Source organism: Aedes aegypti, chromosome 3, assembly GCF_002204515.2.
Source record: "Aedes aegypti strain LVP_AGWG chromosome 3, AaegL5.0 Primary Assembly, whole genome shotgun sequence".
NCBI classification, from domain to species: domain Eukaryota; kingdom Metazoa; phylum Arthropoda; class Insecta; order Diptera; family Culicidae; genus Aedes; species Aedes aegypti.
In genome coordinates this window covers 299,786,526-299,800,153 of record NC_035109.1, presented here as the reverse complement: position 1 = coordinate 299,800,153, position 13,628 = coordinate 299,786,526, and the positions used below count along the sequence as shown (strand labels likewise).

Genomic DNA, 13,628 nt, shown 5'->3' with positions numbered 1-13,628 from the left:
CATATGAGTATTTTTTAATTTAATTTTTAGTTATTTTTCTCTGCCTATTTCATTCGCTCCTTCTATTGTTGTCAGAGAGCAAAGAGCAAAAAAAAAAATCAAAAAAACTAGGCATAGTGCGTTAACTTAAAATTAAATTAGTGGCATAGTACTAAAAGTTGGGTGAACTGATCTGCCGGTTGAGTGAAAAGAACCGAGCCGGTGTTTTTTTTTTCGCATCGTTTCAAATGAAAACAATGTCAACCCCATTAACTCAAAATTAGGTTAACGCACTAATCCCCCGAATTAAGTGGATTGAACTAACTTTTGAGTAGTTTGGTTTCTCCATGTAAGTTGGCCAATCACATTGATTTTATATGAGTGTGGTCAAATCAGGTATATATATACGCTAAACTTTTAAGGAATTATTTCTTTTACATTTAGAACATATTTCTTTTACATTTAGAACATATTCGGACGATTGAATGAATGTAGATTTGTCAAGTCAATGTGGTCTACTTAACACAAAATGATTCATACTGATTTTTATTGTAAAACTGTGTATAATCTGCTCTGATTACAACTGGAGCTTTGGCCAAAACCGGTGCTTCTAATCTACCGTCGTTGGGGGTGACAATGGGTCAAAAAGGGATATGTACGATTTATTTATTGAATAACTATCGCAATTTAACTCCAATAAACTTCAAATTTGGTGTGTATGTACTTTGATCGTACATTGACAACTGTTTAAAAAATTAAAGAAAAATGTTTATTCACAGCGGCACCACAAGTGAATGAAAAATGACCCAATCTCACCCCATAGAGGGGGTGACATTGGGTCACTGTAATTGAAATAACTTGTTTTTGAGAATATTATTGCAAAACCGTTCACAGCTGAAAAATATTGATGAAATACGATGCAAACAAGACGAGAAGATGTCTAAGATGTTTCAAAGATATGATAAACCCACTTAAAAGAACGATTATACCAAAAAATTGAAGAGCTATGAGAAAAATATGTAAATCCAACATTTATCGTCAAGTTTACATAAATTTTCTTGTTTTTTCCCTCAAATTTTCTTCAAAGTCCCATTACCATAAAGCCTATTCAGTTTCCCCAAAAGTGTACTGAAACAGTGATTATTTTAAACCTTCACAAATAGTTAAATTTCGGTGCGACATTCCATGATCAATACATTTCAGGCAGATGTTGACGTCATTATCCCAGTATTTCAGCGATCCAACTCATTTGTACTTCCGTGAGATGTTTCTATAATATAAAAACATTGATAAATAATTAAATTTCGAAAAAAAAAATCCACTGGATAAAATTTTACGATGTTGCTGCGCACGAAACACAGTTGCTGGTTTGAGAAGTTGTCAAAATGCATTGCATTGTTATTCAACGCACGGAATACTCAAGTAGACTTGTTTGATGTTTCAGAGATGCTGTATTTAGAAAGAATAAACACTTCTTAATGAAAAAAAAAGAACCCCCGGCACCGTAAAATGTTAAAAAATTGGCTTGCAATTTCATTTACTATCGTTCTTGCTTGACCCAATGTCACCCCCATGTTTGATGTTTAAGACACCGTACCGAAAAAAATTAAATTTTTGTGGAAAAATCAAATAGATTCCGGAAAATACGTGTGAAGTGCAATGTAAAGACTTTCAACCTTCTACTAAAATAACGATAGAGGTTAAAGTACATGTGTGATACTTTGCACAGGAGAAATTTAATGTGGTAAATTTTATCTAGTTTCAACATACAAGTTTATTGGTAAAGTAAACGAAAACTACTATTTCTAAAAATGTATATTGTGATGAATTACGTGTAATACTATGTTCCCTTACATATAAATTATGAATTTTAGTAATATCAGCGTTATTAGCTGAAATATTTCATAAATCATAATTTTCCGTTTTGACCCAATCTCACCCCCTAGACCCATTGTCACCCCCATCGACGGTAGTTTAAATGTTTTCAAAAATTACACTGAAAAACATGGTTAATTTTCTCAGTATTGAATTGATCAACATTTTAAACCAGTACGGTATCTGCTTCTTCTTCTTCTTCTACATTACGTCCTCACTGGGACAGAGCCTGCTCCTCAGCTTAGTGTTCTTATGAGCACACTTCCACAGTTATTTGGGTTTATTCTACGACTGGCGTGAGGTGACAATTGTCGCTGTCGTATAGCGAGGTGACAATTGTCGACTCGAATGAAGTGACTCGCCGTGTAAATCAATTGGAGAGTCACTTCACTCGAGTCGAGAATTGTCACCTCGCTATACGAGACCGACAATTGTCACCTCACGCCAGTCGTAGAATAAACCCAATTAACTGAGAGCCTTCTTTGCCAAACTCACCATTTCCGCATTCGTATATCATGTGCCAGGTACGATTATACTGGTGTATCGTGCAAAATTTTGGAGTGATTGCCTTTCGAATGAGCTTTTTTATTTTTATTAGAAGTGTGATCGCAGAGATATGTGTGTGTTTATTCCACGAGTGGCGTGAGGTGACAATTGTCGGTGTCGACTCGAGTGAAATGACTCTCCATTTGATTTACACGGCGAGTCACTTTATTCGAGTCGAGAATTGTTACCTCGCTATATGATACCGACAATTGTTACCTCGAGCCAATCGTAGAATAAACCCAATAGAAAAAACACTTTTGCATGATTTCTAGGATGTGAATCTAAACGGAAGTGTAGCTCAATGATTTAAAAAAAATTCCACGCTGGTATCTAGACGAGGATTAGAACAAACGCTCTAAAGATATCATATCAAATTATTTGCAATCATAAGCTGAATAAATTAGTTAGACTGTTTAAATTGTCAATGGCGTTGTTGTCGGCCTTGCTGACAAGGGCAGTACCGAGTTCTTGTACAAGAATGCATTATTGTAGCCTAGTTCAGCTCCATGAAGCTGCTAAGAAAACAAATATTTCTTATCAAGTAAACGAAGACATAACCATTAATAAGAAAAATGTTATTTTCTGTTCACGATTTATGTGGACCCAACTAACATTTAGTGCAAATGTAAACATTCTCTAGGCCCTCTTTATACGGCTTTATGCTGAGTAAAGGCACTGTACATACGAACGAAAGCTTCTATGCGATCCTTTTATCAACAAATCTGGCGAATCTACTCAGCTACTTTTAAGCTGTGTTGGGAGCTCTTCTTCATACCGATCATTATCATGCTCTATCTCGACAGTTATACGACAAGTAGCTGTATAACATCTTCGGAAGGCGCTTTCTCAACCATTTCGCAACTGTTGAATAATTATTATACAGCTTCGCTGTATTATCGATTAAATATTATTTTCAAGCTGTTTCACAGCTTCCGGAATTCATATCATAAGTATCTGAATTTAATGTTCCCAACGTTACCTGCCACCGCTTGGAATCGAACTCACGATCTCTGCATCCACAAGTCTTGACGCTGTCCTTGTTGCCACCACAGTCTATATCGAAAGGCAAAGAAAACACACCGTTTTGTTCTACATCGAAAACGGTTCACACAATATTTTATACTGATCGTAAAAGATGCCATAGCCGCGCTTACACCACTTCATCAGGCTGTAAAAGGGTGCGAAACGTCAAACGCAATGTTTACATCCAACAAGCTGAGTAGATGCGCCACAAGTTGTTGTTTTACAGCATACTGCTGTATGCTTGCTGTATAACTAACGACAAAGCGCTTCTTAAATATATATTGAGCAGCATAACAAATCATATTGTATAGAAGCAGCCGGATTGGTGATGGCGAGTTTTATTCCACATCATTAGGTTGCTATCTTTTACGGTGTTGAGTTACAGCTTAGTGAAAGCAGCAAAAGCGATAACTGACAAAATTTATTCAGCTAAGATTTGTAGCTGCAAAACGTTTGCGTTACAGCTGTATTAACGCTAATCGTTCTATTTTTGACAGCATTCATTTTTTGCTGCGTTCGCTGCTTCAATTCAACTGTTATACAGCACAAAGCAAATAATCTTGGCTTATAGCGCTAAAATTGTTAGTTGGGGACATTCCTCGCGTGAATGTTCCACGCATCGATTTTGAACAAGAGATTTCCCTTTGAGTAGCATTTTTTGAAGAACTGTCCTAAGCTTTTGATTGGTAGATGTTTTATGATTTACTGAAGCAGTTCAGCACAAGAACGATTTTCTTTCGCATTGAAACACGACGAGTGTTTTAGACCAAAATATGTTTCTCTAATATATACTGCACTGCCTTATGGTTGTCCACAGGCGCCATGTGTCCGGCCCTATTTATCCAATACATTGATAACTTACCGTAGCACTTTTCATAGCCTTCCAGGACACCCTCATGGCCGATCCCTTCCCTAGGTGCATCCAGATATCCTTCGCGGCCAGGCCACTGTAGTTTTTCCACCCATCGTAAGGTGCCAGGAGTGGAAACAACTAAATCCAATTGTCCGGTGTAGATTATTATATTGAGATCGGTACCATTTAGTAGCATTTCTACAATATTCGTTGTCGGTTTCATAAAATCCTCATTTAGTGCTTCGAAAACCATATCCTTTTGAGAGCCCCATTGCACGTGGCTTGGAATGCCCAATGCAGTAGCTACAGGGCCACGCATCAATTATTGATCTAATTTGTGCGATCTTTCGGTACCATGTGCTACTTGATGATCATCATCACCAAATTGTAAAACTAGAAAATAACAATGGCAATACATGTCACAATATTATACAAAATGTACTTACTTTCATCGTCGTCGTCTTTGGTAACCGATGCGCTGGTGAATTTTTGAGGGGTCAATACATTGTAGCAATCGATTCCAATCGCCTCTTTCGTCACTATGTGTTGCATACTTTTCCAAATTTCAGTCGCTTTTTTGGTTTCATTGGTATGAATCAAATTTTGAATATTTTGTGCAGCTTTTTGAATCACTGCGTAGCCTTTGGTATCCACGAACCCAAGGTTTAATAGAAATTCGCTCCAGGACATAATTGAATCTTCCGGAGAGATCCATGGTGCTCCCAATGCCACAGATCGCAGATCACTAGCTATTGACTGATCTCTAACGGCTTGATCAAGAAGGTATGCAAATTGAACAGCCATTTTTCCACCGTAACTTTCCGAGAAAATGTGCAAAGGAGTCTTCTTGAACTCTGGAAAAATGTTATAGAACTGCCTCATCAGGGTCACCAAATCCTGGGCAATCTGTTCGTTATTGCTTGATAGCAGTGATGGATCTTCCACATAGCTGAAACCAGTTCCAACCGGATTATCGATGAACAAAACGTTGCAGTATTTGACCTATAAACACCGGTTTTAATTAATAAATTTTCTGTTCCACAAGCTTACTTGTGGTTAACCCATGTATGCGGTCTTTCTTGCAAGTCTAGATCCAAGGGTCCAATTTCTTCGAAGTTTCCGTAGCCTGTTGAGGATCCTCCAGGTCCACCTTGTAGCCAAATAACGATCGGACGTTCAGAGTAATGATCAACGGTCAAATCAGTGACGTAAAACAACCACCAGAACATATGAGCTCCATGTCGTACCTCTTCGAATCCCCAATCCTGTCGACTAGGTCCAAATCCAAGATAATGTACTGCAAGGTAAGTGGAAAAATTTAATAATTGTACAAAGTTTATCAAAACATTATACCTGTTGTTACTTGGAGAATGCAATGAATTAAAATGCAACATTTAAACATTGTCGCGGAACACGTTGATTAGAACTCTTCAGTGATGCCTTAGAAGATTAACTGAACACACCCCCGTGATAACTAATTTCTTTTATACTACTCTCAACGATGTCAACAAGTATCGTAATTCTAAACGTTAGTATCTCTATCTACACGCGAGTATCATTAATTATTGGTAGTGCCTCTTTAATCGCATCTTCGATACATTTGCGCGACTTAGAACAGTAGCTTTGCATATTTGAAATGTCACTCGAGATTTGATTTATCGGGAAGTTCGACGCTCTGAAAGCACGTGCTGGATACCCGGCGTGGCAGCACGCCAATTTTTAATGAATGAATCTAGTAAAATCCACGGGATCTGTGATTGCCACTACTAAAGGTAAACGACTTATACAGTGTACGGACTATATTGTTATATTCAGAGTTTACCTATCGACTTTGACAGATGCTATAGCAGGGCTTTCAAATTCTGGATACATCTCCCCCAATATTATATCAAACAGGCAATACATCAGATGTTTGTTCAACACTGGTGATTGCAAAACGTTGGCCACATTCCCCAAACCGGGACGAAGATCTTCCAGTCGCTTGCGTGCTTCCTGTTGCCTTCGAAGCAGCTCAGCTGGCGTTGGCTCCGGGAGTTTCTTGAGAAAGATAATCTCTCTCAACAAATTGATGAGACCGGCTAGGCGTGACTCTTTCAGTCCTGCGCGTAGCAATCGAGCGATCGCAGTGTGAATCAACGTGTCTACGGTTTTACGCGACACGCAACAGAATGCCAAGGCCAAACGAACTAATAGGATAGGAGCATTCAAAATTTTTACCACTGTGGAGAAGAAAAATCAATTGAGGGATTTTACGAGTGTATATGATCGTTAAACCTACGTATATAGACTAAGCACTGGGATGGTCCTCGAACGCTATGCGATAGGAGCGTCGTTGTGTGGGTATTCTTCGAAGCTTTTTTCAGCTCGAAAAGGTCTCCAAATACTACGCTTTGTCCAGGTTGTTTGAATTTCTTCTTCAACGTACTTTTTACTTCTATCACATCCTCGCCGATATCAGGACTATAAAAATGAAATTATTCGCCTGCACATACGTTTGTCTCAAAAGCTTACCTTTGTTCAATGGAATGCATAAATGTTGTCATGAAGGCATCCAAGCTTTGACCTTTCTCTTTGCGAAGTTTCTGCGTGACAGAGCTGTATATAGTATTGTTCTGTGGTTGAATATCCGTTAGAGCATCCCAAACGGTAGGTGCTTCTGTGGCTTCGATTGGAGCACCGTCGACGGCACCGCGGATCGCCTCTTTGAATTTGGAACTTAGCTTTGTTCCTGAGCCACCCCCGCCCTCAGGGGATCTACGGGACGTTACACAAAAAATATATTGATTAAAACTACCATAATGAATTATGTGAACTAACTCACTTCTTATCCGAATTCTCTTTGATGTCTCTATTGCCGTAGATCAGTTCGAAATACTCGAAAGTTTTACTGAATTGCTTCCGCCATTTGTCCTCTAACTTTTCCTTAACCCGTTCATGAGCCTCGTTGAGTGTTGTTGCAATAGACGATTCCTTCTCGTTCTTCATCATACTCTGATACGTTTGAAGCAACTTCTCCGATTGCTGATGCAACGAAGACAGCTTGGTGGGATCGGTTGTAATATGGGGGTCCTCCAGTTCTTTGTTCAAACTGTCTGTGTGAAATAAAAGTTAAAAATAGTATACCGAAAGTTTGACTACCCTATGCCTTAACGATGTCAGTTATGGTAGGTAATCCTTCCAAAGCTTGAATTATTAGGAAGAAATTTGGCTGTGTACACGTCATTTAGAGTTTATATGGAAATTACAGTCACCTTTTTAAAATCACTCCTCACCACTCATCAGTTTGAATCTCATGTCTCTTTTAGTCATTTGTTGAGAACTGAGGACTTTCTTTAGTTACTTTTTATAATGTGGTAACTAAGATAAATATTTTCGGCCTCATTTGTTTGCTATCATTCCTGAAACTAATGTGGAAAGGACTCTTCTTTGATGTTCTACTTCTAACTCTTCCTAATAGTATTACCTATATGGAAAAGTGAACAAACCCTCCTCAAGTGAACTCTTCTCAGCTACAACTATGCGAAGACCACATTTTGGTTGGACGTCAGGATAATTTGTTATTAATTTTCACAAAGTGAAAGCTTCCATAATGCATTTAGCATGCTTCATCAATGGTAAGGCAAGCAACAATAGAGTTCCTGACTGGAATAATAGATCAAAGTAATTTAGGATACTATGTTCTAATCAGCGGTTTTCAGATCGAGCCTGAATCAGAAAAGGATATATCTCGCTAGAGTGGTTCAAAAAATCATTTTTGCTCCACACCGCTCATTTGATTCTAGATCAAATTCTAAGTGTCCTCCCAAAATTTGAGCTCATTTAATGAAAACTGAGACTGCACAAGCCCTTCAAAGTTTGTATGGAAATTACTATGGGAAAAGCAAGCAATTCATTCAATCGGTTACAGTGTTTGCTCATCTGCTATTGGGGATTTGAGCTACGTTGATACTGTGAGATATATTGTGCGTTCAGATTATTTTTAGACCGAAGTTCATAAGAAAATGAAATATCAACAACAAAAGTTCAGCGTCGGCATTTTCCTAAGTGCTACGCCGACAAAGGCTTTCTTTATGCGTCAGCGAAGCACTAAATTAGAACGCCGACGCCGAAGTTTTGACTGCCGAACTTCTAATTGTCATTCGAATTGTCAAATTTATCAGCTACAACTTTGCCGAAGGCCGTTTTTAAATCGGGCGCCTCAGTAATAAGTTATTGATTTTTGTATGAGTTGTAAAACTTTGGCTATAATGATTGGGGTGTTTTGCAGGAATCACTGGATATATGCAGAAGAACACAGTAGCCATAATTTGTGCATGCTATCCGTCGCGCTAGATGAAGAAATGTTGCCTGTTCCGAAGTTAAATGAGCACTGTTGAAGAATTTGTGACTGGATGTAAATCAATACTAATTACTGAGACGTCCGATTTGAAAACGGTCCTCGGTAAAGTTGAAGCTAATGGATATATCTTGCAGTATCAACGTCGCTCTATCTCCCAAGAGCACATGGGCAAACACTATTACCCGTTGAATGAATTACTTGCTTTTCCCATAGTAATTCCCATACAAACTTTGAAGGGCTTGTGTGGTCTCAGTTTTCATCCGAATGAGCTCAAATTTTGAGAGGACTCTCAGAATTTGATCTAAAATCGAATAAGCGTTGTGGAGCAAAAACGATTTTTTGAACCACTCTAATTGGGCTTATTCTACGACTGGCGTGAGGTGACAATTGTCGGTGTCGTATAGCGAGGTGACAATTCTCGACTCGAGTGAAGTGACTCGCCGTGCAAATCAAATGGAGAGTCACTTCACTCGAGTCGAGAATTGTCACCTCGCTATACGACACCGACAATTGTCACCTCACCCCAGTCGTAGAATAAGCCCAAATATCTCGCATAACGTGTGATCTCGTCCTAAAAGCCATTGATAATAGTGATCCGCGCAGCAATTCAATTGTTCTAATGCAATAGGGTGGTTAATACAGTGTTAGTGTCCTTATGAGCACTTCCACAGTTATTAACTGAGAGCTTTCTTTGCCAAAGTTGCCATTTTCGCATTCGTATATCGTTTGGCAGGTACGATGATACACTATGTCCAGGGAAGTCAAGGAAATTTCCATTACGAAAAGATCCTGGACCGACCGCGAATCGAACCCAGACACCTTCAGGCTTTGCTTTGTAGCCGCGGACTCCAACCACTCGGCTAAGGAAGGCCCCATGGTGGATCTTGATGGGAAATCAATGTAAATCACTATTATAGGAACCGAAGTTAGCAAATACCACTTTTACGGGGCATAAGTTTATCATGCTCAGATTTTTTATTCTTGAAATAGAATAGGAAATCTTTAGAATGACGTATTCAGATATGACAAACGAGCTTCCGTTAATTTTTGGATATTTCTCATTCCTCAGCCCGTTACTTGCCTCTATCACCAGCACAGACGCCCTATATCAATAGGTAATTATTTTGACTTCAATTTTTCATGGGGTATCTGGATATCCGAAAAAAATGACCCCGTGAATTAAGGAAGCACCGTCGAATTTTATATTTTTCGAGTATTGGTAATTTTCGGTGATGATAACACACACTAGATTTCCATTTCACATGACGTTTCGGCCTACTGACATTCGACCATCATCCGATTTTTATGCAAATCGATCGATCACCACCAGTGTGGTTGGAATATTCTAGTATTGCAACCACACTGGTGGTGATCGATCGATTTGCATTAAAATCTGATGCTGATCGAATGTCAGTAGGCCGAAACGTCATGTGAAATCGAAATTTAGTGTCTGTTATCATCACCGAAAATTAACAATAATAGTAAAATATAAAATCATCATTTATCGAAGCAATATTTTCAATGCATGCATGGTGCTTCTCTTTCCTACCCAGAGTTGCTCGCTATCACTATCAATGCTTAAAATTTGTTGATTTGTACAGGCCGACTGCGATACAAATCGGATCATTCCATATCACATCAACATCATGCTGTCTTCTCCATCACCAGTGCATTGGTGGTGATAGACTATGGGTATCACTGATGGGTTAAGTTTAGCTTTAAATTAAGCAGATAAAATGGCAATTTATCAGTACAATATTTTCGACAGTGTTGCAGATACCGTTTTGATTCATATTACGGACAGCTTCAAATTCCGGACACTCTACTTTGTATGGGAAACATTTCACATGAAATGTTTCAATTTTTGCCGAAACTATGTGTTGGTCACTAAAAAACATTAATAACATGGATAATGACCACGTGATCACTCATTCTGAAATGATTTTGATCTAGAGTGCGATGTCGCATCACTGCTGTTGGTTGTCAAACCAAAGTGATATTGACAGCTCGCAAGTGATATTGATAGTTTTAGACCATCAGTCATCAGCTGATATGATTGATATTATGCAACTCTGTTCCTACCGTGTACACACCAAACTAAGGCTAAAATACTTATTTTTTTATTCAAACTTCTGCCAACGATAGGGTTTTAACCCTTCAGTAGAACACATGATATAAAAAGAATAAAAAAAATTCATAAAAAAATAAAAAGGGGATGCAATACCTTGTGTCTAACATTGCGAACAAAATCTGAATTGTTCCTAACATTGCACATGATGTGCCTAACTTTGCGCATGCTTTAAATTGCTTGTTTGCTTTGAATAATTTTACTTTTTTACTGGTTTGTATTAAATAAAAACGGTACAACTAATATGAGTTTCATAAGGAGTTTTTCCGTGAATTTCAATTTAATTTGATCAACCACCGCAAACAGAGTGGCCGCGAATCTATTATCCAAGTTTACAATAAAAGTCTCCTCCTGCGTCCATACAGTAGGTTTTCCGAGATTTTTCAATGCACACTTTGCCTTCAGCTTCATACAAAATGTACTTTCAGGAATATTACATGTAGCCGCTGCCTTATAGATTGAGTGACCATTCCTGGTAAGATCGACAGTCTTTGTCATTTGCAGCAAAATAAAAAAATCTCACAAAACATTTTGTAAACATGTTCAAATCTTTCATAAAACAAAATACAGTATATAGTCACAAGCGATGGGTGCAAGTACCTACTTGTTTTAAAAACATAAAACTGGCAGCATTTGTATTTTCAAATTAAATATCCAAAGGAACTGATCAATGTTACCCCGGATTACGGTATCTAATTATCTAGACATCCAATTCGGCTAATTTGTGGCCGGGAAGATTAAACTTGAGAAAAGTTTACGGACTTTTACATAGAATATTACGACGAAGAGTTAGAAAGCTGAACACAAAAGGTTGGGTTTTGAATGATGTGTGCAATGATTTTTTTTTTCGAATACCGTTCTGTCTCAAATTTCAAACATGCCTCTCATTTCCGAACAGTGGCGATTTCAATAGCTATAGGTACCTATCTGAAATAAAAAAAAAATGTTTCGATATGTAGGACTTACCGACATCCAAGTAGAATCGTAGCAGTTCTACGGTTCCTTCCTTGATTAAAAACTGCATGAAATAGTACAGCTTGTCCTGATCCTCCAGAATGTTTTCCTCTTTAACAACTGTTTTCACGCCGCATTCATCCTTCTCTCGGCTTCTTTCGATGAAATCTTTTAAGATTTCTACCTTTTCGCAGATTTGCGATTTTGGACGACCTGAACGGTTCGCTTCCTTTTGCCGCTTGTCTGTGGCAGCAATTATCAACAAATTGATCAAGTTTGGATCAGAAATCACGTCCAACAGGGGAAGCAAGACCCAAAACGTGAGCAGCTCCTTGATTAAGTTGGAAAATATTTTACAGTTGATGTTCTCCTGGGTGAACAATCTGGGTATCATCACTTTGGCGACCCCTCTTAAATAGCTTAGTTCCGCTTGTCGGTTAAGTACCGCTGGGTGAATTGGATACTCATCAATGAGGAAAGTTTTTGATAGACGATTCATAGGTACATTGTCGACCAGAAGCATCTTGGCAATGATTTCATAATGAATGAAGAACGTCGGTAGTAAACGAGTAGTAATAACCGAAGGAGCATCCAACTCCTTGGCTCGGATCAAAAGTCTGCAGAGAGCATCGCGCAAGTTGCTTTTGATGTTGAGAATGAACTCCTCATCTGGCGATATCTGAGCGTACCAATTGCAAATAAAACCTTCGATGATATGCGAGAAAAATTTATCCACAGCGTCGTCGAGCGCTGGATCGATGAGGAACCCTCTCCAGGGTTCATGTATCAACACATTTCGATTGTGTCGAGGGCATTTTTCATTGCCACAGACGTCACACTCCGATGTGTTTCGTGGATCCTGAAAAAGCGATCTGTGATTACATCAAACTTGGATCAAAGAATTACACCCTATCACTCACATAATCTTTGTAGCCGAAAAAATCCTTCACCTTTTGCAGATAGCGTCCGACACGTTCTTTGTGATTCAGTGTTAATACTGCCGCAACGCAGCCATTTATGAAGAACAACACAATGAAAAGCCCCAAGATTGAGCTGCAAAAATCAATAAATCAATCTCGAATACCACATAAAAGCGTAAGTTCGGTTTATTGCTCACCTGACATAGCATCCGACAATTACGGAAAGGGTAAAAATACCCAATCCTTCTATTCTGGCTACGTCATCCTGATAGAATTTGAGTAGCACTTCCTTTACATGGTACAACAGCATACCGAGTCAAAACAGAAGGTGGTTCCTTGGTAGGTAGCTTCCGTATACGTTTTACTACCAGACAAATCGATATGTTGGACGCTGGTGCACTTCAACTTGACGCTTCTCCTACAACGCCCACAACAATACTTTCACTTTTCATTACAATGATAAACTGTTGGCACAAAATATCATCTGGACAAATTTAAACTTTATACAAACAGAACAACTAATAAAACAACATTTTCAAATATACGATGTACTCGTATCTCTTAATTTTGTTCAATGCACCTATGGTACTAAGGGGCCGTCCATTAATTACGTAAGGAATTACTGATAGGCGACTGTTTGAGATTTCGTACTCATCATACAATTCATTGTGATTTTCCATTTAAAAAGTTTTACCAGGGCAAGTGTACCATTAGTGGTGCACCTAAGGGAAAACTGCTAAAACACGGTATTAAGATCATGAAATATATGATTTTAACGTATCATTCGATAGATCTCAAATCCTTCTATCATTCAAATGTATAAAAATCACGATTCATTTGAAATTTCCCTGCAAAAAGCCTTGCACCAATAATAGGAACACTGTTCCTTTAGTGGAGGTATATTTTTAGGATGGTTCCTTTAGTGGCGCAAACCATTGATTTCTTATGGGACCCTCCACTATGGGTACTGATGCACCACTATAGGTACAAAGGAGCAAAAAAAATTAAGCA

General features: G+C 38.4%; 2 protein-coding genes across 2 annotated transcripts; both read right to left on the bottom strand.

Moving 5' to 3' along the window:
- Positions 1-4,491: 4,491 nt before the first annotated feature.
- On the bottom strand, positions 4,492-6,031 carry LOC5568713 (retinoid-inducible serine carboxypeptidase). The gene is made up of 4 exons (XM_021854056.1): positions 5,630-6,031; positions 5,338-5,573; positions 4,723-5,278; positions 4,492-4,669 (listed from the first exon to the last, which is right to left on the bottom strand). The coding sequence occupies exons 1-4, from the start codon at positions 5,676-5,678 to the stop codon at positions 4,599-4,601; spliced, it is 912 nt and encodes a 303-aa protein (XP_021709748.1). The 5' UTR covers positions 5,679-6,031; the 3' UTR covers positions 4,492-4,598.
- A 29-nt stretch (positions 6,032-6,060) lies between these two features.
- Positions 6,061-13,217, bottom strand: LOC5568712 (sorting nexin-14). The gene is made up of 7 exons (XM_001652487.2): positions 12,815-13,217; positions 12,618-12,750; positions 11,710-12,556; positions 7,098-7,368; positions 6,788-7,030; positions 6,555-6,736; positions 6,061-6,495 (listed from the first exon to the last, which is right to left on the bottom strand). The coding sequence occupies exons 1-7, from the start codon at positions 12,925-12,927 to the stop codon at positions 6,095-6,097; spliced, it is 2,190 nt and encodes a 729-aa protein (XP_001652537.1). The 5' UTR covers positions 12,928-13,217; the 3' UTR covers positions 6,061-6,094.
- Between the last annotated feature and the right edge of the window lie 411 nt (positions 13,218-13,628).